Below are 22,584 nucleotides of genomic sequence, written 5' to 3'. Positions count from 1 at the left end.
CCCTCCTGTTTTCGCTCCGCGTCGGAAGAGGCGCGCGTGGGTAAATTAGCGGAAAGGAGTTACGTAAGGGACGTTTCTTTCGAGGGTTGGTTAAGATCGTATAACAATGCTGATTTTAATAGGATTTGTAAGTTACTAGTTACGGCTGTAAAAGATAAAACAAGTTGAAGATCTGGTTTTCTTTTGAGTTAAAAAAAATGTAATAATTAATATATTGTTTTTTTTGTGAATGAATACATTAATAACATGCCCATGGTACTGTCTGTTATCATCAATGTGCCATGTACACTGAACCTTTTTAGTAAGGAAAGATTGATATGCTATTTTTAGTTTCTATAATGTTATATAGTTTTTATAATGCTTTTGGAAAATGCAGCCAAGGTACGTTATAATCCTTTTTAATTTTAGTTTGCCATAATACATTCATTTAAAACAGACAGAAAAACAATGCGTCCCGTTTCTCAACTTGTTTTAATGTTTGAAAAATTCTTTAGCTTTAAATATCTTACACATTTTTTAACAGAGCTTTCTGTTACAATAAATGCTGCTTCATTGACTTTCAACCATTGACACTTTTTATGACCGAGAAACCCAAAGGCAACTGACAAAAAATGTAGTTCTGCAACCATGGTTTAATATAGATATAGCAGATGGGTTATGGTAAAAGCTTTGGTCCATATCGCTCAAGTTAATCGCAAGATATAACGCAAGCATGACCATGTGAGTGTTACATTCAACACTGGATGCTGACCATGACCATGGATGAAAGACTTTTTCTCAAACATTACAAAACCGTTTCTTATAGATGCCAAGCAGGGGCAATATCCAAGCCAGCCCACAATCTGCCTCAAAATATTCAAAGTGCAATCTAGTGTCCAAGAGAGATAAGAGTACATGGCCAAGATTTTGCTTCAACACACATGAAGCGGATTCCTGTTGACTCTGCGGTGAGAGGCGCGTGTCATCGCGGCTTTGCATATGGAGATGGTTTCATTTGCGACACCTCCGATGTGGCGTCCTTTTCTTGATCACCTCGCTGCGGCAGTGACTACGTTCCTCCACCAATGGCAACTCAAAATTTCTGAGTAAATAAACACGGACACATTAAACAAATGTTTTTGTAAAATATATAAAAAAATGTGATCCTTATTATTCAGTATTAAACAAAATCAACTCACTCCTCTTTTAGGTTGGGGAGAGGTTTTCCACAAGCCACCGTTGGCAAGAAGGGTGTTACCATAATAGACTTTACTAAGGAAACAAAAAAGCAAATCAGACAGTTATTTTATTATTCTAGACCGCTGTTAGGCAATTCTTATGCATTCTCATCTGATATCAATTCTCTGCAGGTACACTTGACATACCATCTTCAAGATTTGGATGTAAGGAGCACCGCTCTTGTTCACTGTCCTGAACCACCTTCCTTTTATTCATCCTCTGCTGTAGACGCTGAAACATCCTCTGCTCACGAATACGCTGGATGTCCCACCTGAAATAGAGGATGAAACTAAATAAACTGAAATGTTAAGATATAACTTATAATAAAACTAAGAACTTATAATATCATTATTTATTTAGAATTTAACAATGATGTATCTAATATGGACAATAACAAAATGTTTAACATTTTTATATATAAGTCACCTAACGTAAAAATCACCTTTTTCTTCTCTTTTCATCAAGTTCAAGCTTTGAGTGCCGCTTCAAAAAGACACTGTCGTCTAGACACTGTACAAAATAAAAACAGATCTCAGATAGGAGCATTCACTTTAGTCATTGTGTACAGGATTGCATCTTGTGTCTTTCTAACCTCAGGGATGTCCGAGGCCTCCTTCTGCCCCAGAGGCTCTATGATGCTCTCCCGCCAGGACGGAACTGCGCACATGTAGCAATGATACACTTCAATAATCGGCACATCTTAAATCCATCATCCATCAACAGAGAAACAAAAGAAGTTAAATCCCATGAACTGAACACACCTGGAACGGTGTCCTCGTGCACAGGGGAAGAGTCTCCCCATGGCGACGGAGGTGGCTGATGGCAACAGCACGTCTCAATTGTTGTCATGTAAGGCTGTTCCTCCACCTGTGAACCAGAGCAGCTCACGTCCTGAGGCTCCTCTTTTGGACATAGGCCCTCCTCGGGAGGTGGTGATGGCGGAGGTGGTGACTTGGCCTGTCCACGTCTCGTCCTGCCCTTCCTGGAGTCCTGGAAAAGTACCCTCCTTGAGGGAGTAAAGATGTGAAAACATTTGTTTACACAAAAGGTTGTTGTTATTATTTCTATGCAAAATTCTGTCTAATCTGATCATTTCGATGTATACCTTTTCGTGTCTCTTCCTGCTCGGTCACAGCGCACTTGTTTTGGGGCGTCAACCTGCTTCTCCTGCTGGCCCTCATTTGAGGAGGCCGTCTTCGCCTCTGGCTCCTTTCGACGAGGCGTTTGGGAGGGACGAGAATCTCCATCTTTTCTCCCCGTCTGTAGTCTGTGTTCCATGCGTTCAATTCGTGCCATTAGCTATACAAACGCAAAGCACATTACTAAGTGACTTTCGGTAAATCTTGAAGTAAATCAAACTGATGACACTTTTAAACAAATGTATATTGGACTCATCCTTCAAAAAACAGCAGCTTACCATGTTTTTTTCATCTTTGAGATCATCGATCTCTTTGTTTTTGTTGTGAAGTTGCTTTTGCTGCTGCTCGATCAGTTCCAGTTGCAGTAGCAGGATCTGTCGGATGCAGCTGGTCTGCGTGTCCACGAGGCCGGAGCCTTTTCGCACATTCCAACGCTTCCCATCAGGGCTGTTTTCTGGTGAAGGGACAGCCACTCCGTCTCTCCGCTGATTGCTGCCATTTGATGCCATGGGATCCATCTTTTCCACGTGGTTCTGATTGGCTGGACAAAACAGTGATTTGCTTTTAACAGGGGAACCTTCAGCCCCCATCTGCTTGGTAGATGGGAATGTCAAGAAGCCCAGTGTCTCCCAGTTCTCCTCTTGTGTGTGGCCTCCTGCTGAAGATGTGTCGGGACAGGGCGATGCACACTGATGGCTGATCTTTGCTTTGCGTAGATGCTGATGAGTTGCACTGTTGTGGATTGTGCTCAGGCTTGCATCCAGTCTGTGTCCTTCACTTGTGAACACAGTGGATCGCATAGTCATTGCGACCTCCTCCAAATGGAGATTTGGGGGGGTTACAAATACCCACCTCTGCAGATGAGGGGGATTTGTGGCAGTCTGGATATGTGCTTCTGATATTCCTTTTCTATAGCCATTCTGGAGGAAAAGACACAATGTTATTGAAGTTATAGTAGTTCACCATGCTCAGTACGGTCTCTAAAATCTTACTATTGATGCTAATACAAACTGAGGAGCAGAGTGGAATAGATTACGGTTAACTATTGTTGTAGAGCTGCTTTGAACATATAAAGCGTAAGGACTGTTTCATGTGAAACCCCATATGGAAGCCAAGGATGAAAAAAGTCCTTTGTTGTCCTCTATGCCCACAATTTCAAAACAATGCATATAAATAAGATAAGCATGTCTGCGCCTCTTTTCTTTAGCACGCAGCGTAGCTATAAATGCACCACAAGTGACATGCATAATGTTTACTTATTCGGAGATAACATCGTCTGTGATTGTGTATAAACAAAACTAGTTTTTTCACGTTCGACAGCAGAACCTCGGGCGTGCACCAACTATCGGCTTCATTATTTTTAGAAACAGCGCGGCGGCCACCATTTTACATCTATTGCAAAACAATGACAGTCGTTTTCACCAGTTCCTTCGACTGCACTGGAAAGACGATGGCGCCATTTTAAGTCATGTTCCCATGCTGCATATATAAATACCAAAGGGACAACATTGCAACTCCAATTCGTTCATCTTCACTTTGAATCGACAAGCTATTTAAATACCCGTAGCCCCCTCCCGGACTCACCTATCGCCTTCCTTGGGACGACTTTCGGGTTTGGTATTAATGTGAGCACACAGCGCGTGCGCGTTGTCCTGCGTGAAATCGTGACTCGCGCAGCACTGTTTGCGATATGACATCACGTGGCAATGTATTGCGCATTTCTCCTACTGAAGTTTTGTGTCAAATATTAAAGCATGGACACAGTTCTTGAGTCCGCAAGGCGTATATTAGCTCAAAATGTTAATCGAACAGTTTCACAAATACATAAATACATTAAAAACTTATTGAAGAGTTCTGGTTGTTGATATGTTGGAAATGCATTTTGTCAGCAAATTAAACACTGCTTAGCATTTAAATAAATGTGCTAGATTTATGTGAACACTGATTCGAACATTTTTGTATACGTTCAATATAACTTTGGAGGTACAATAAGATTGCAAAATTTAGACAGTTTACCAATGGTGTAAAAAGCTGTTTATGTATGAATATTTTAAAGAAAAATAGTATGTCACAGCCACTTACAGTGTCAATGCAGATTTCTGTAAATGTAAACAGATCATCTATCTTGTATTCCAGGCACAATGCATGTAAACAGATAAATGTAAATCATACATCTTTATTGTTTAATAAAGCTTGCCCTTGAAATTTGAGATACCTATACTGATGACAAGTTTGTTATCCAGGCTAAGGTGAGTAGTACAAGTACAAGTATAGGTGTGCTTTCGTCTCTGCTCTTCAGCTCCGATCTCAACGCTCTTCCCCATCTGGTGCGTTCCATCACCATTAGGTAGATCTACACCTCTGAACCGTTCCTCAATTAACCTGAAATACACCTATGTCATTGTAATAGTGTTAATCACTATCACTCTTGTTTTACTGTCAGGGAGGAAAACGACCAACATTCTCACCCGTTTTTCTCCTTTTTTTAGATATTTCTCGAGCTGGCTCAATAATACTTAAAGATACAGTTCACTCGAAAATGAAAATTCTGTCTTCCTTTACTCACCATTGCTGTTCCAAATCTATATTTGGAAGAATGCTTGTAACCAAAATAACACTAATGTCACGCAATTTACTTTAACACCAAACTGTAGGAGTTCATAGCTTAATTTTACCCCAAGCACAAACAGTACTGTAAGTACCAGACTTGACCACTAGAAGGTGCTATTTGAAATGTTAACGCTGCACTCATTGTTTTAAAAGGATGGGCACTACATAACATATACATGGCCCTCGAAGATGTTTGAGTGCGTGCAAAAGTGGAAACCGTGTCCGTATGACTCATGATATTCAAGATAAAAGTGAGTATCGACTCACTTTTATCTTGGGAGGGATAGGCTGTTGATAAAACCTGTCAGACTAATAGCTGTATGCTTTGTATTATTTGTGACAACCTGCTATCACCAGTACAGCTAAACATCCTATGGAACAAGCAAGGTCAAGGCCGGCATAGGTTTATGGGAAATAACCTTATCGACTAAATTGATAAAGAGAGGAATATAGAGAGGAATTTCTCTATATAAGTTAAGTGTTAAATAGAACACATCTATTACTGAACTTTTATCTACTCCTAGACCACAGTTATCAACACATATGTTCATCAGATTTCACTGATGTGAAAATAAAATAGCCTTTATACGAATTTCTATCCACGATTAAATAGAACAGCAATCACATTCACAACCCTTTGATGCGGGTTTTATTTCTCCGGACTAATAGATGTTTACACTCGGCTTGTGGATGACCGAGGCTTTCCACGAAAATAGAGCCGGCGGGTCGACGCCCACTTTAAGTGTTCCACTTACAGAGCTGACGTTGTAACAGCGCCCCCGCACGTGGACGAGCCTGGTGACCATGCGCATCCGCAGCAGCGACGACACACTCCTGTGCGTGCAGCTATGTCCTCGGAACTGGACCACTCACATGGCGCACGGGGACCGTGTGACAGCCGCGATCAGAAAAACAGGGATGCATTTTCATCTGTACCGCATCGATGAAAGATGCTCCCATTACCGTTTGTTATATTTGCTTTGTAAGTCTACACCGCAATTGTTGCAGAAACGAATTTAGTTTTGTATCTGGTTGATGTATTTAGCAGGTTTAATGTATTGGAGCGCGCACTGGAGGTTAATGCATTAACTACTCTAATAGTTTTAGAAACATATGACATTGGAATCGCCATTTCGTATACTTGATTATATCATTGATGTTGATTTTTGTTATTTATAAACCAGCAATGAGACACAGCTGCTGTATCTCATTAAGTCACGCGGACACTAGGTTAGAAGCTCAAGTGACCTAGTTTCATACTGAACTAGTTTGGTTCTAAGTTTCTATTTAGGGAATTTATATTTTAACAACCAAAGAAATGTTCACCAGAGACCCATTGTTGCTATTTGATCAAACTAATTTAAAAACTCATCATCACGTATTCATTCCAATGTTTTATGTGGATGTATCGAAACAATTGTGCTGACCAAGAAATAGTAACGTACATCAGGGCATTAAGATGGGTTTAGCCTTTAGTGTTACCAAAGAGAAAAAACTAAATGATGGGAAGGAAATGATCGTGTGCCATGCCAATACTTCCTCACGTTGTCGAGCATGGACGCTGTAGATCCAGACACGAAGCGGACAAATAACACATGAAGTCATAGGAAAATATTTGGGATATTCAGAGTTCTGTGCCACTGAGATTACCACATTATAAATTGATGAGCATAACTAATTGGAAATTTGGGAGACTTTTGTAGGGATAGTACACACACACCACCCCCCCACCAAAAAACTGTCATCATACACTCATAACCACACATTTCTTGGCCACCAATGACTGCCATAGTAGGAAAATTGCTTTATACATTTTTATTCTGTTAAACACAAACGAAGATGTTTTAAAGAATGTAGGAAAGCAAACAATTCTGGTGCTCTTTTGACTACCATTGTATTTGTTCCTACTATGGTAGTCAATAGTGGCCAAGAATGTTTTTTGGAACAACTAGAGAGTGAGTAATTCATGGCACAACTTTTCATTTTTGGGTGAACTATTCCTTTAGCTCAGCATAAACCAAACAACACAAAAGATTAAAGAATAACCAACAACCTTTTTTAATGTACCATGGCACCACAGTTTTTGTTAAAATTATTACAAATATTATTTCTATGTCACAAATAGGCTTGAGAGCTAATCATTTAACAAAGATATTTTGTATTGCCAATGTGTGTACCATAAGGAGATTACCTCATTAAGGATTTTCCATGTTTTTTTATTGCTCTTTGGGCTTTAAAACAAGATATTTACTTTTTATAAACATTTTTTAATGTTAACATATTTTCACATACAACATCTTGACACTGACTGTATACTATTGGTTGGTGTGTACCGTGTCATGCATATGCAATATTCTTTATTTTATGACCACTGTAGCGCCCTATATGTCTGAAAAGGGTTAACACTCATTATTCGATATGGCTTAATAAAAATACTTCATAGTATTCAAGTTTTAGCAGCTGCAAACATTGATGCTTTTTTAGATTATCATGTAATTTGCTTCTTTGGATAAATGTGCGTCTGAGAATAGGTTGGTGAGATTATGGTACACTGGTGCGCCCCATGCGCGCGTGACCACAAAGATCGTGCACGGCTTTCTGTGTTAGGATCTGCATGTGACAATCCAGGGATGTTACAAATACAGTCATGCACAAGCTGCCTTTGCTACAAGTCGCCAGAGCCGAGATGCGCGCAGTTTTAAATCCACACAAGTGATTACGCGATGCGTGATTTTCAAAAGTGACGATAAGTGCCTCGCTCATCCTGGGGCATTGTTATTAATATTATACCATAACCTTGACAGTGTAAACAAGATGCATTCGGTTGAGAAACGTGTCGGAAACGATAGTCAGAAAATAGCGCTAACAGGCGTGGTCCATTCAAAACACTTTGAGGAAACGGCTTTTGCCACATCACTGAATCATGCATGTTTGTTTTGTAGAGACTCTCTGTTGCGTGATCACGTGCATTGTCACGCACTGTTGTTGTACAGGTGAGAATGATAAATCGCACCTCCAGTGAGGCGCTTGAGTGATTCACGTGATATCAACAAGTGTGGCTCCAGTTAGGGTAAGTGATGTTACTGTTGTGCTTCACATACACATGACGCTGCAAGATGGTCTTTTTTTTAGCAACCTAGGGTTTTGTTCACATGCACGTGCCGCCCGAGCCCGAAAAGAAGAAAATAATGGTCTACTATAGATTGTCGGTCTTTTAATCTGGTGCACAGTGCACAGTGACTTGTTATTTTGGGGATGCATTGACTGAGTGCTGAAAAGCAGCGCAGAGGAGAAAATGTACAAAAATCGACCAAAAGATAAGAAATTAAAGACTTTTTACATTTTAAAATTGTTGAAAAATACAATAGAATATTAATTAACAAAGACAGCAGACTTTGTTGCATAATAACTGTTTAACCAGAATGAATATTTCAGTGCTATGTTGTTATAAATAAACTTATTCTGTGATAACATCCATTCAATGTTTTTGCGTGTATTTCCATCTTGTGTATCTTTTAACTTTTTGGTAAACATACCATACCTTATAAGATGCAGACTACTTATATTTCAAGGCGTGGTCAGTGTTTATTTGGCTTTAAAAATAAGTTAAAGTGGCACGTGATGTTTTGCATAATGTAAAATTGTGTTGTTGTTTTTCAAATTACTAATAATTAGTTTTTAATTTAAGGTGGTTTAATTCGAGACAAAAATCTTATTTCATGAGAAATTGAGTCAGCCTGACTACACATTCAATTACATTTAATTGCACCAATTTCTTCAAGAGAAAAACAAATGCATCATCATTGTTTAGGCTATATGTTATCTAATGTTTTGCCAAAATCACAATCAATGGAGGCTAGTTACAATAAGTGTCTTACTTACAAAGAAGATCTTACTCACAAACAGTTTTCATCATTTGCTGATTTGTATTTATTTACACATTGACTTAAAAATTTCCTCTTTCCAAAACACTTTTACGCATTATGCACAAGCACAGTATCAATCATAAAAAAACAAATGGTTTTCAGGCAGCTTTAAAACTTTTCAAATAAAACTACATTTGCTAATACTGAGATAGCCACGTGCGTGGGGACTTTCGCACCGAAAATGTGTTTGGGAGAAACTGTGTCACTGGGGCACGAGGATCTCGCTCGGGTCACATGGACACATTTTGAGCCTCGTGCAGCAGCAATGGATCCGGTGCGCCTGCGCTTATCTCATCAAGGCATGTACCTTGAAACGAGGCAGTCCAAGCAAAACCGGGCCGACTTGACAGAAAACAGTTCAGAGCGACACAGATAGAGAGAGTGACAGGGCACGCGCGCTCGCTTACGATACACTTATTGAATGAACCACGTCTTCTTGAACTTAGCTGTTTTCTGCGTACTACCGCAGCTTTCGTTCTCTTTTCTCGGCATATTTTAGATGCGCGCTTATTATATTCAATTACGAGACGTCTATGACTCTTCCTTGAAAAAGAACTGTTTTAAAGGAAACGCATCTAGGGCATCTCTTCTCTAGGTGTTGCCACGAAGATTATTTCATCAACAGTTGCATGACTCTACTGGGGCTCAATATGACCACAGTAGTAGACTCGAATACAGGTAAGACTTTTTGTTTGCTTTTAGTGATATTTAACAAAACGACGTTTGATATTTTGCGCGTCACTGCTCGATCTGTTTCAATGTCGAATATAATTTTGCATTACGCGATACTGAATTTTGTACAAACAGATAAAAAAAGTATTCTCGATGTAGTCATTAATCGTGTATTTGTATATCTTGGTTAACTAGTCAAACTTATTGTAAACATGAATGGGACGGTATGTTACGTATGACCCAAACATAATGCATCGCGGTTTTCATTGTGTTTTTTTAACGAGCGCACGAGTTTGTTCAAAATACGTTTTTTGAATGTGCAATGATAAACACAATATTTTCTTATGAAAATACTTAATAACATTTGTATCAAGGCTATGAATCCGACGACGGGGAAAGGCATTAAACTATACTTAATTTCTAATGCAATATAGCATCTATCTCGAGAAAAGTCCGCGATATGTATAAAAATGCAAATTTCAAACAATGAAAAGGACATCACGGGTTAAGAAACACTGTTCTCGAGAATTTCGGGGAACTAGGTCATAACTTTAAAGTCAGGTGTACGGACATCCCTGTGATGCAGTCGAGAGTCACTGATTCACATGGACAGACGAGTCTAGCCATGTGCTTTTTGTTTTCATTCTTTGCTCTCCGCCTACATCCATTGGCAAGCGTATGGCTCATTACATAATTCCTCCTCGCGATGTGTTTGCACTCCCATCGCGAACCCGTGTGTGACGCGGCAGGCTGGGCCATGTGAGCGATGTGATTGGGCCGAATGTTGAGAAGGGGGGGCTGGACATCACGTTAACCCGTGTTCACTTCAAAAGTAGAACACGCTCGATCCACTTCAACGTAACAGTTTTTCTCTCTCATTATGACATGAATGCAGCGTCACAAAACATCCCAACCCCAGGATGTAATACATACTATTTTGGGGTTACTGTAGCCTACTTAAACATATTGGGTTGCTGTTTTATTTAGACTTAGATGTGTTTTTGTGAGCTATTGAAGACATGGATTTGTCGGACTCGCTTATTATTGATACATTTGTTGTCACAAAACGATGCGTCCCGACCTGATTGGAGGAGCCGCATGCAAAATCCAAATCAACACACACTTCTGACGACACGTTCTTTATTGTCACGTTAATAGTTATGATGATTTGCAAACGTTCGCATCAAATAGTGGATTTGTAAACTTTTTTGCATATAGTTTATTCAACTTATTTATTGACCTTTTTTGTCCATCACTTCACATTATTAATGCAATTAGCCACATTCAGGGATATCACCAGTTTTTTTTTTTACTTTACAGTAACTGACCTCCGTACTCTCGTGGCTCGCTTTTTTATTATCCCCAATTCAGATATTGAACACTAGATAAATATTGACGGCATTTTATTATTATTATAGACTGTAAAGGTTACGTGTGGGCGAGATTGAACTTTATAATCATTTGTAAAAACCGGGCGTGTTTTGAGAGGCGTGTCAAAAGCAGCGCGTGTTGAAGGACTGTCAGTGGCGCACGTGGAGAGGAGGCGGGCTTAACCGATGATATCCTGGAACAGCTCACATGCGCCCTGCCCTGTTATGCTTACACAAGATTTCATTTGACACAGTGTTTATTCAATCTTTGCCAGGGAAGGGTTTAAATAAAAAAAAAGTATTCGTGAGGAGCCAGGAGAATATATTTGAAGCGCACACTGTTTGATGCAGTTTTGTGAAGTGATGCAAATTGCTGCTGATCTTTGGTTCCTGCGAATAAAAGTTTGACAAATGTAAAGCGTGACAGGTGTTTAGGAACATTTTGAACAAAAGTAGGGTGACAAAACGAAAGATCAACTTTTTGTAGGTGTACAGAAATAATGAAAGGAAAATAAGATATAAATATTGATAGCGGTGGATATCCATAAACAGCTTATATGTGCGGACACAGTTCAAGCCCATTGTGTAGTTCCTCAAGAGCAAAGTTGACTATTATTATCTGATTTGAGCGAACGCCAAAGAGCAAGATCATATAACACAAAACAAACAGTTGTAAAAAGTCAACACACAGGTTTAGGCAGAGTTGTGTATATAAGACGGATGCCACATGCTCACGTGGCTTTCCAGTGTCATTAACCCCCTCAGGAAATAAAAGGAGCGGCCGCTGTAATTTTTACAGGAAAGCAATAACAATTCCTAGAAAGTTCTGTCTGCTCCATGCATACAGATTCTCTCAGCCTCCCTGTTACTACAGCCCTTTGTGTTTTACTGAAACTCCTTGTGTAACCGAGCAAAGTATTTGTGAAAACATCAAAATGTTTTAGGAAGGCCAAAAATACCTGAGAACATTTTCAGCTACCGTTCGACGGGCCTCCTCTTTGACTTTTTACGAGCGAGCGTTCCCACAGTGTAAGCGCGGTGGGAGGTATCGTTTTAATGTTATATAAAGTTTCCCGAAGCTTTTTGTAAACACATGCTCCTCTTTCCATCACCAGGTGGGGTAATATCGTACATCGGATCGTGCGGAGGCTCACCCAACCGCACCAGCCCCGTGTCCATGTACAGTGAAAATTCCAACAGCAGCCTGCAGTCCTTCACAACGCCTTGTTTCGGATCATCGTTCCCACCATCTCCCAATGGATCCCACGATTCTTCGCGCATGTACACCAGCTGCAGCAGCAGCTCAAGTTCAGGATCAGGTGAGGATGGAAGCTCCTCGTGTTCCAGCGGATCCCCGAGAGGCCGCGATGATGGCGGAAGTGCACGCAACTCTCCCAACAAATCAGTTGCCGCGCTTACAAGTAAGCGATAAGAATATTTAGCTTGTTCGATCTTTGTAGTACCATAAATCAGAGAGAATATAATATTAATGTCTGCTTTTCTCTCGACTCAGAACTGAATGGAATGGTGTTGCTGTGCAAAGTGTGTGGAGATGTGGCTTCTGGATTTCACTATGGTGTCCATGCCTGTGAGGGATGCAAGGTGAGATAGTTGCACGCTCACACACCCACACATATATATATGTATATACATAACATGTTCATGTAGAGAATAACACGTATATATTATATCTGCGATCCGCAGGGTTTCTTTCGACGCAGCATCCAGCAGAACATCCAGTACAAGAAGTGCCTGAAAAATGAAACTTGTACAATTATGAGGATCAACCGGAACAGGTGTCAGCAGTGCCGCTTTAAAAAGTGTCTATCTGTGGGCATGTCCCGTGACGGTAAGCATCTTGTGCTACAAAACACAATGTACAGTTTCATTGGCATACAATGAAAATACATCAAACATTTTGTGACCTTTTCTCTCCTTTTCAAATCCCCAGCTGTCCGTTTTGGCCGCATCCCAAAGCGCGAGAAGCAGAGGATGCTTGCCGAGATGCAGAATGCCATGAACAACATGGTGAACAACCAATTGCAGAAGGAATTCCAGATGGCCAGCATAACATCCAACTGTTCGTCGTCTGCTTCCCCATCTTTATCCACGTCTCCGTGCAAGGGTCTTACTGTGGCACTCCAGCCTCCTGCAGTGACCACAGCACCATCTCCCTCTCACCCTGCCCCGGACTCGAGGTTGAGTCCCCCACCTGTCTCCTCTTCCCCACCACTGTGCTGCAGCCCGGGTGTCGAAAAAACCATCACCGCCATAACCAGGGCACATCGGGAGACCTTCGTCTACGCTCATGATAAGTTAGGTTTGACAATGCTGCCTCACAATGGAGATATGGACAACCGAAGCAACAATCTCTGCACGGCCGGTTATCACCTCAATGGCCAAAACACCATCTACCACCACGACAATAATGTCAACCTTCATAGTAAGAACTTTGAGGCATCAGTAGAAAACGGGCCACATTTTCAGGCCTCCTCAGGGTCCGGAATGATGCACAATAACAACAGTCATTTCTACGGGGTCCACCAAGAGATGAACAGCAGCTCACAGGGACACAACTGTCCGTGGAAGAAACGCAAAGAGATTCTGCTGGTAAGACAATTATATTTGGATAAAGCAGTTTTTAATGGAGATCTTTTGGAAATGAGCTTGAAAACTTGTTATTTTTATGTCTGAACATTATCCCACTTGATTTTTTACAGGCTTGTCCAATGAACATGCATCCTTACTCGGACCCCAACAAAACACCTCAGGAAATTTGGGAAGACTTTTCTCTTAGCTTCACACCAGCTGTGCGGGAAGTGGTGGAGTTTGCCAAACACATCCCGGGATTTAATACATTATCCCAGAATGACCAGGTCACTTTGCTGAAAGCTGGGACGTTTGAGGTGAGTTTCAATGCACATCAATGCTTGTTGTGTATCTTTTGAGTTTTCTTCAGGCTAGTTTAACACTATCCAACATGTTAAAATGAATTTTTTTTAGTTGAATTAACACTGTGTTTTTGATATTTTCTTACCTTGTTGCATTGTGTTAGATTAACAATCTTCTAATGTCTCCTGCAGGTCCTCATGGTACGCTTCTCCTCTCTGTTTAACGTAAAAGAAAAGACTGTGACATTCATTTCTGGCGCCACCTACAGCCTGGAGGCTTTGAAAAGCATGGGCATGGGCGATCTTTTAGGCATCATGTTTGACTTCAGTGAAAAACTCAACGCATTAGAGCTGTCACCAGAAGAACTGGGGCTCTTCACTGCGGTGGTGCTGGTGTCTGCTGGTGAGTACTATATAAGCATCAATTACCGTGTCATTGTTTTTCAACAGGAAACTCGGTGATTGACCTTGGTTGCTTATTGAGTGACATTACCGTTTTGTTATCCACTCTCATATCTGTTTTTTCTCATTCAGATCGGTCTGGAATTGAAAACGTGAATTCAATAGAGATCCTCCAGGAAAGTCTCATCCGGGCTCTTCGAACCCTCGTCAGCAAGGGCGGTCTTGGTGACCCATCCCGATTCACCAAGCTGCTGCTCAAGCTTCCAGACCTGCGCACACTGAACAACATGCATTCTGAGAAGCTGCTTTCATTCCGCATTGACGCGTGAGGTCACAGACAGAAAGGGAACCAAGAGAAGTCAAACTGATGCCTTTGGACCGTAAAATCACTCAGTCCCTTCATATATCTGAAGGGACACTTTGAAATAGTGTAAACGGCTTTAAAAGGCAGTTAATAGCATTTATGGCCAGATAGAGAAAGACTATAGGGGACATTTACTTGAAATGGGTGGCAAGCTAATTGAATAGTTGGAAATGTTTCAACGAACTATTCCAGAGGGCGACGACTCAAATTTGGACTTAAGAAACTGTGTATATATGGGACCCTTGGTCAGACAGGGGAAGCCATGGAACAAGTGCAAAATGCTTCTTGCAAGGATCTCCAGGCCAGTTCCAGACAGGAGACAGAAGACACCAGCTACATAATGTTTTCTCATACCTAGTCAGGCCTGGGTTCCTGCTACACCCACATTTAGAGAATAAATATTCATTTTAACTAGAGTAAAAAATAAAAGTTGTATAAAATATTAGCCTACACATATTCCCTATCTGTAAATAAATGTAAATATTATATACATATTTTAAATGTTTTACATTGTATAATATATATTTTTTGTAAAGTTCACATGCTCAATGGAAATTATATATCAACACAAATGTATAAGTAGAGTGTATGCAAATTCTAGGACAACAACCAGACATGCATTTCAAGATGTCTTTCAAATCATAAAAGCAATTTATGAAATGGGTGTGTAGTATGTTGTCTTTTTCTGATACCAACATTCTTCAAAATATCTTATTTTTTGTTCCGTTGAAGAAAGTCATTCAGGTTTGAAATTACACAGGGTTGAGAAAATGATGACAGAATTTTCAATTGGAGCCGAACTATCCCTTTAAGTATACTGTCTATGGCTTTACATTAATCTACGCTAATCCATATCTATAAGCTTTTCTGTTATAGATAACATACAGATAAGATTATACAAGGATGCAAAGTCATGAGTGTACAAACTATAGATTGTTTAAAATGGCCAAGATGACAAAAATCAAAGTAGATAACATGTAACAAAAGCTGTGCATTTTAAAATTATTTTCTGAATTTATTCTTTATGTGTTTAGGTGAAGTAATCATTTTCGTTTCAACCTGTGAACTACTAACAATATTTCTACCAAATTTTTAAATTTCAATACAGTTTCTATTTTTATTTATTGGCAGACAATGAAAAATAACAGCAAAGATGGTCCGTATTTTTTTAAGATACTGCAAAGAAAATGCTCACTTTTAAGCAATACAACACTAATATTTTAGGTAGTATTTAGAAAAAAATAAATAAAAATTATGCTATAACCTGGATTTTAATCACAGTTTTCTAGTGTCTTGTCATGCTGTCAGTCTTTCACTTTGCTGAGGTTAGATTTAGCTAAAATTCAACAGTTACTGGACTGGAGTGACCACAATAAATCTAGAAATGATGATTAAATGAAAATTTGAAATGGTCTCTTAATATTTTTCCAATGCTGTATTAACACACGGTGATGCAGAATACTGGGTCAGAATGCTAGAACTGGGTCATTGTGCCCTCATAATCAGTTTCACGTCTACCCATTGGTCAGATCCAGAACAACCCTTGTATCCTTTTTGGCCAATAACAATGCATCTCTTGTGGTGCTGTGCTAGAGTGCTGATACATGCAGTCATGTTCCAATAGTCAAGTAGAATATGTCAACCAGGCCATGGAAAGAAAAAAACAAATCACAGGGAAATTTAGCTTTTGTAAAAAAAACAGGCGTTTGAAGGTAAACATGAATCAACCTAATAGGATCTGTTCATGTCTGAGGAGAAAAGCTAAACATCTTACAGGTGAAAATTACTTTAATAGGTCTGTTTTGTAGCTTAAAAGAAGGATTAATCTCTGGGCCGCCTAATAATTAGCTCAGGGCTCCAGACACAGTTAAATGTGTTACCTAACATCTTACATCAGACTGTAGTGGATGAAACAATGTACATGTGAGGAAACTCACAGGTGCTGCCCTCTAGTGGGGACAAAGAGTCAACTGTAAAAGGATTTATCATTCGATAGACATTTATTTACAAGGGTGGTTCAATATTAATACATTTGTACGTGTAATTACTGACTAAAAACACCAATTAAAATATGAATTGGCTCAGATTTATCCTGAATGTATTTCCTTACTGAGAGATGGCACGTTATTAAAACGGACAAACTACAAACATACATCAAGAATACAAACGTAGAATTCAGATGCTTAATGTGTAACCCTCTCTGACTCAGGTGTGACTCATCGGCTGCCACTCCTGGTTGTTCTCCCTGAATGTGGGTTTGAGTAGGAGTATTAAGTGACATCAGATGTTGGGATTGGAAGAGAGAAACTCAAGCCACTCAGTCAGGACAGGATGTTTCTCCGGCGGCTGAAAAAGAAAGCAAACGCAAACAGCTAAAATCAAGGGTGGTCTTGAAACTAAAGCGTTATTTTGATCAATACTGAAATAAATAAGTGTCCCCGCCCCGCCTGTGAAATCCAGACAGGTCTCAATGTAATTATAAGATTAGGAGCATCAAAGTTTAATTTCACGATGATCTCCATTTTACTTGGTTAGTCTATACAAAAGACTATCAAAAGTCTATGAACACACATTTCACCATTACATAAGTGCTTCCAGTATGAATTTATGCTTTTCAAACTCTATGTGCAGATCATTTATAAATTGTGTATTCAAAAAAACAAGTTCTCTTGTTAAATTCATAGTACTTGCATTCAATGGTTTAGGACAATGAGGTATTAAAGTTAGAGTTCACCCAAAAATGAAAATTCTGCCATCATGTAATTACCCTCTTCTTATTTCAAACCTGAATGGCTTTCTTTCTTCTGCAGAACACAAAAGAAGATATTTTGAAGAATGTTGTTAACTAGCCCCCATTTACTTCGATAGGTTTTGTGTACATACAATAGAAGAGAATGGGGTCCAGTGCTGTTCGGTTACCAACATTATTTAAAATATCTTTTGCGTTCTGTGGAAGAAAGAAAAGTCTTTAAGGTTTAAAAATGATAAGTGGGTGAGTAAATGATAACAGAATTTCCATTTTTGGATGAACTATACCTTCAAGACAAATTCATCAGTCCAGCAAATGTTCACGGTTACATTTTTGTTTGATATCTAGACAAATTGTTATGATGTATAAATACACACACACATGCATGTAGAATCAAAAACAAATATAGATATATTAAACATTTATATTTATGTATAAACTAGTGCTGTCAAACGATTAATCGCATCTAGAATAAAAGTTTGTGTTTAAATAATATATGTAGTGGTGTGCATATTTATTTTGTAATTATAAACACACATACATAGATACATTTAAGATTAATAACCATTTATATATCATTTAAATTATTGATCAAAATAATATATGTAAATATTTCCTAAAAATGTATACATGTATGCGTTTATAAATCCCAGGTAAATATGCACAGTACGCAGACATATATTATATAAAAACAAACTTTTATTCTGGATCACACACACATACATATTATGTAATCCAAACCTTTTATTTTGCAAACGATTAGTCACTAATAATCGCTTGACAGCCCTACTATTTTTTTCACGGCTGTTGTATTTGGATGTCTGCGCTTGACGAAATAAAAAGTAAATAAAATTCTTTGCGTGTGCAAGAATCAGCTCTTTCTGATTCTAGAAAAGCTCACCTGCAGACTGGCTATTTCTAGAAGATTGCCGTCTTTTCTCACAGAGAGAAGAGTAGCTTGGCCATGTGATGGGTAACCCTCCCCAACCCTCAGGTGACACACTGTGGTTGCAGTCTTCAGAAAGATGAGAAGCCTTTCAGCCGGACACCAATCAATTGCAAACCTGAGGGACAAATCTCTCGATTTCAAGTCACATTTGTAAATGAGATAGAAAGACCTTTTCCTTCAAAGCTTCAAATATACGTTATATATATATACGTTTCTTACTGCTTATTTTTAGACCATGTACCTTGAGTGCAGAGCCTGAATCTCTGAGAGCATCTCTCCTTGACTAATGTACCGCTCCATCACCTCCACCAAAGCAGTACTCACTTGTCTGAGTTGACCTTCTGTCGCCTCTTCTACAAGGCCAGCAGTTCCCTGAAACACCTTACAGATGTAGACAGAGAGATAGAAAGAGTAAAAAATCTATATTTCTATATCAATCTGTCTGTGTGCTTGTATACACGCTGGGACACAATACCTGAAGATGGAAGTGGTCGTTGGTTGTCATGGTGATGGAGACACGCAGTGGATCAAGTGATTTCTCATTAGCACGAGGCAGGAGCTCCAGGCACAGCTCTGAGGGTCTGACTGACAACAGCCTGTACTGCATATTTCTCTGCGTCCCTCTGATCAACATCTGCAAACTGTGAGATAAACAAACAGATTGGCAAAAGAGGGATATTTATTGTGATGTGACAACACACTTTCTGTAAAACCCTACATTATTTCTAGACCAGTAATCGCATGTGTGCATTAACTTACGAATAATTGAACGGACTGGAGTCAATTATTCCAATTATACCATGCTTACCACACCACAGGACATTGTTCAAATGTTTAATTTCAATGTTTTTTATGTTATCATCTTTAAAATGCTGTTGATGGTAAGGACTACTTTCTTGCGCATCTCATTTCCGTTAGAGCGAACGGACTCGGAAACTAGAGCCACGTGGTGGGTGTGTGAGTGAGAGAGCGAGAGATTGCGTACACACCTGCGTGTAAGCGGTAATGTGACAGAAAAGCCAGTGATAATAAACGATTTATTCCTCAGATTGTTTCTATATTCAGCAGTAAAAAAAAAAAAAATCACGCAAACTTTTTAAAGAGTAGGCAAAAATATATTTGTTATCAGTTATAAGCAGCATGAATAAGCACCATTAACAGTAAAGTTTGACATTATAAAGGTCAGATCAAGAGCAGGGTGCTGTGCTTGGGTTATGGCCTGTAGTCTACACTATAACCTTTCTGTTGTTTAAACTTGAAAAAGTGATATGGAACAGTAATGGGTCGGCAGACCTGGAACACCTTCATAGGTGTGCATTTATCTGAAAGTTAATACATACCCATAGAATGTCTGTCAACCAATCAGATCGAAGTGTTCAATAGTCCCGTGGTATAAGTCTTAATAAATAAACCAACTGTACTAAAGTAAAACTGTAAAAATTGTATAGAGACATACCCATCCTTCAGTAATGTCCATTCACTGATACGCTCCTGCTGCTTATTAGCTTCATCCTGGAGATTAGACAGACGCAGATCACACGCGTTCAAGGCATTCCGAGCTGCCTGTAAGGAATCCTCCAGCTGAAAGCTGATTTGTTTCTGTGTGTGAGAACAATCAATGAAAACGCAGACATCAGATCGATTTGTTCCAAGCTGTTCTCATATCTTTCAGTTAAAAAGGTGGAGGTTTTTGGAGGTGACTGGCCATAGCTGGGTAAAATCTGAAGTGATTTGACATCTTACCTCAGCTCTCTGATTTCGTTTAGCTGCCATTCTCTCTTTCTCTTTACACTCCTCCTTCTAGAAAATAATATTCACCTCCATATAAAAACAGCATATGGCATGAAAATGTGTAAATTTTTTCACAAAACATTATTAATTGCATAAATATGTTATTCCGAGTACCTTTTTCTGCAATGTGGACACTAGAGTCTCAAGTTTCTGCCGTTTACCCTGAAGCTCGTCCATGCGGAGCTGAAAGGTGCTGATCAGCTCCTCCACCTCCTGAACTCTGTCCTGATATTCTGCTTTTAAAGCCTTCCATGCAGCACGAGCATCATTCCCTACATGACCAAACAGTCAACACAAAGAACCATTTTGCAACAAATACATATTAATCATTTATGACTTCATTGCACATGTATTCACCCCTTTTATCCAAAGCCATTTATAGCACATACTAGCTTGACATTTCCAACCCTTACATTGGTATTATAACACTATGCTGCTCAGTTGAAACAGATGAAAGCCTATGTGCATTACCTGGATTTTGGGGACATGGCTCATTTAGTAGTTGGTCCACAGACTCAAGACCTGCCAGCAGCTTTACCATGTCATCCACTACACACAGCTGACGGAAAATATGCTTCTGTTTGCGTCTGCAGTCCTACCGAAACAGACAGACAGATGCACAGTGTTCATAATGTATTTACGCTGTAAACATAGACCAGGGGTGTCCAAAATCAGTCCTGGAGGGCCTGTGTCCTGCAAAGTTTAGCTTCAACCCTAATCAAACACCTGAACAGCTAATCAAGGTCTCACAAAGCAGACTAGAAACTTCAAAACAGGTGTGTTAAACAAATTTGGAGCTAAACTCTGCAGGACAGTGGCCCTTCAGGACCGACATTGGACACCCCTGACATAGACCGTTCAGATAGTTACAGCTGATTCATTAAAGGGCTAGATTTTTGTCATAATTGACTCACTCTCGTGTCATTTCAAACCTGTATGACTTCCTTTCTTCTGCAGATCACAGAGAAGATATTTAGATGAACGTTGTTAACCAAACAATGCTGAGACCTATAGACTTTCACTGTCAAAAGCACATTACCAAACATCTTCTTTTGTGTTCCACAGATGAAAGAATGTCATCCAGGTTTTTGAATAAATGTCGACAGATTATGGTGTGTGTGAATTAGCCCTTTAAATTGTTGGCATGAACTACTAGAGTTTTACCATGAGATAAGGAGCCATCATTTCTCCCTCTCCAGTTTCTTGCAGTTCGGTGGTGTTGCATGATCTTACGTTGGTAGGATCAGTCCTTTCCATCAGTCTGAAATCAAAGATCAATTAGTGTCTATTAGATCTTATGCATATGGACAAGTTTTGACCAAAGGTTTTCACCAGAATAATAGCAAAGATATGTGGTGGTATAAATAACCACTTGAAGTCTCACTTAAACTTTTTAAAGCATCATGATCATAGTCAGGTTAATGCCACTTTCTGTCTATTATTTCTTATAAACAAGCACATGAAAATGAAACTATTTCATGATCTATGAAGAGCCTTTTCTCCATTTGTTGGGTCTTATTTCTTCTGGCTGGTGCACTTCAATTCACAGAAATCCAACATAGTATGTTGTCTCTCAAAACATGTGTCCTTTTTGTCACATTCATAGCACATGTTTATTTTCTTTATTATTAATTGCAAACTCCTGCATATATTGATATCTTGTAGGCTATAAGAAAATATAAACAGATGACGAGATATATCAGTAATAAATAAATTGTGACTGAAAATATCCCATCCATAATGCTGGAATTAACATGGTGTGATCCATCAGAAGATCATTATTATTAATACTGTAAAACAAAATACAATCTTTCAGAACCCTTCTGTCGTATTTCTTGATGTGACGGCGGCAAAAAATGACCAAAGTGTAAATAACTAGTAACGAAATGATGGTTATCGTGATAAATTTCAGTGAGAGGGGAAAGAGGGGATGTGCAAGCGAAACCCTTTTAACGTGCACTTTATAGCATTTTAAACGTAAACAATAACCTTTAAATATATTCCTAACCCTATATAACCTATAAAATCGTTCATAGTTGAATACTCACGCCTCGATTCTCTCCGTCGCCATTTCTGTTTTGAAACTTACCCGCTCTTTGCTTATTGGTCAGAGTTTGGACCAATCAGGAAAGGCATTCGCGTACGTCATAGACGCCATGTCCTCATTGTCTAGGAATGAAACCTTAAACTTAAGAACTAAAAAAGTAAAAACTTACTGAATCATTATGAAAAGTTTCCCCCTGAAACCCCTGTTTGAACTATCTAATTTTTTCTCTAACTATTAGTTTAAAAAAAAAGTTTGTTTACTCAATTTGTATTTCTTCCTGGATTTATTTATCATTTATGTCAACAATGTGCTGTTTGTTCTGTAAACTTTCCAGTTTTGTACATTTAAATTGTTCAATAAAAAAAAGGAATGAAACCTTAAACAGATTACTGTACATTAGGCACTATATATAAGTAAATTTGTATCATTCGTTGTTTATAATTCATATCTTCATTC

The 22,584-nt window shown here is 39.1% G+C and overlaps 3 protein-coding genes across 3 annotated transcripts; 1 reads left to right on the top strand and 2 right to left on the bottom strand.

Annotated features, from left to right (window-relative positions):
- Positions 1-382: 382 nt before the first annotated feature.
- On the bottom strand, positions 383-4,071 carry msl1a (MSL complex subunit 1a). The gene is made up of 9 exons (XM_056752884.1): positions 3,942-4,071; positions 2,636-3,277; positions 2,324-2,517; positions 1,980-2,224; positions 1,811-1,875; positions 1,661-1,728; positions 1,365-1,489; positions 1,179-1,251; positions 383-1,081 (listed from the first exon to the last, which is right to left on the bottom strand). The coding sequence occupies exons 2-9, from the start codon at positions 3,161-3,163 to the stop codon at positions 991-993; spliced, it is 1,389 nt and encodes a 462-aa protein (XP_056608862.1). The 5' UTR covers positions 3,164-3,277; positions 3,942-4,071; the 3' UTR covers positions 383-990.
- A 5,096-nt stretch (positions 4,072-9,167) lies between these two features.
- nr1d1 (nuclear receptor subfamily 1, group d, member 1) lies at positions 9,168-15,252 on the top strand. The gene is made up of 8 exons (XM_056753762.1): positions 9,168-9,571; positions 12,051-12,356; positions 12,449-12,537; positions 12,640-12,784; positions 12,887-13,545; positions 13,656-13,841; positions 14,019-14,229; positions 14,361-15,252. Exons 1-8 carry the CDS (start codon positions 9,523-9,525, stop codon positions 14,555-14,557), a joined length of 1,842 nt encoding a protein of 613 aa, XP_056609740.1. The 5' UTR covers positions 9,168-9,522; the 3' UTR covers positions 14,558-15,252.
- Positions 15,253-15,857: 605 nt separating this feature from the next.
- On the bottom strand, positions 15,858-22,157 carry si:dkey-225f5.4 (uncharacterized). The gene is made up of 10 exons (XM_056753503.1): positions 22,130-22,157; positions 21,246-21,342; positions 20,553-20,676; positions 20,196-20,353; positions 20,034-20,090; positions 19,747-19,889; positions 18,766-18,931; positions 18,532-18,671; positions 18,243-18,405; positions 15,858-16,938 (listed from the first exon to the last, which is right to left on the bottom strand). The coding sequence occupies exons 1-10, from the start codon at positions 22,150-22,152 to the stop codon at positions 16,873-16,875; spliced, it is 1,137 nt and encodes a 378-aa protein (XP_056609481.1). The 5' UTR covers positions 22,153-22,157; the 3' UTR covers positions 15,858-16,872.
- Between the last annotated feature and the right edge of the window lie 427 nt (positions 22,158-22,584).

This window comes from Triplophysa dalaica, chromosome 7, assembly GCF_015846415.1.
Source record: "Triplophysa dalaica isolate WHDGS20190420 chromosome 7, ASM1584641v1, whole genome shotgun sequence".
Lineage (NCBI taxonomy): Eukaryota > Metazoa > Chordata > Actinopteri > Cypriniformes > Nemacheilidae > Triplophysa > Triplophysa dalaica.
The sequence above is the reverse complement of the archived record's forward strand: the minus strand, read 5'-3'. Positions and strand labels throughout refer to the sequence as shown.

What these genes read in the sequence shown, in the direction of transcription:
- si:dkey-225f5.4 (XM_056753503.1), bottom strand. Translation starts at nt 22,152, where the DNA reads ATGGCGACGGAGAGAATCGAGGC. An exon ending in TGTCCACATTGCAGAAAAAG is followed by an intron (nt 20,091 to 20,195) that starts GTACTCGGAATA and finishes ATTATTTTCTAG; the next exon opens with AAGGAGGAGTGTAAAGAGAA. An exon ending in TAGAAATAGCCAGTCTGCAG is followed by an intron (nt 16,939 to 18,242) that starts GTGAGCTTTTCT and finishes TTTCTTTTTCAG; the next exon opens with CCGCCGGAGAAACATCCTGT.
- msl1a (XM_056752884.1), bottom strand. Translation starts at nt 3,163, where the DNA reads ATGACTATGCGATCCACTGTGTTCACAAGTGAAGGACACAGACTGGAT. An exon ending in GCACGAGGACACCGTTCCAG is followed by an intron (nt 1,876 to 1,979) that starts GTGTGTTCAGTT and finishes ACATGTGCGCAG; the next exon opens with TTCCGTCCTGGCGGGAGAGC. An exon ending in ACATCCAAATCTTGAAGATG is followed by an intron (nt 1,252 to 1,364) that starts GTATGTCAAGTG and finishes TTGTTTCCTTAG; the next exon opens with TAAAGTCTATTATGGTAACA.
- nr1d1 (XM_056753762.1), top strand. Translation starts at nt 9,523, where the DNA reads ATGACTCTACTGGGGCTCAATATGACCACAGTAGTAGACTCGAATACA. An exon ending in ATGCCTGTGAGGGATGCAAG is followed by an intron (nt 12,538 to 12,639) that starts GTGAGATAGTTG and finishes TGCGATCCGCAG; the next exon opens with GGTTTCTTTCGACGCAGCAT. An exon ending in GGTGGTGCTGGTGTCTGCTG is followed by an intron (nt 14,230 to 14,360) that starts GTGAGTACTATA and finishes TTTCTCATTCAG; the next exon opens with ATCGGTCTGGAATTGAAAAC.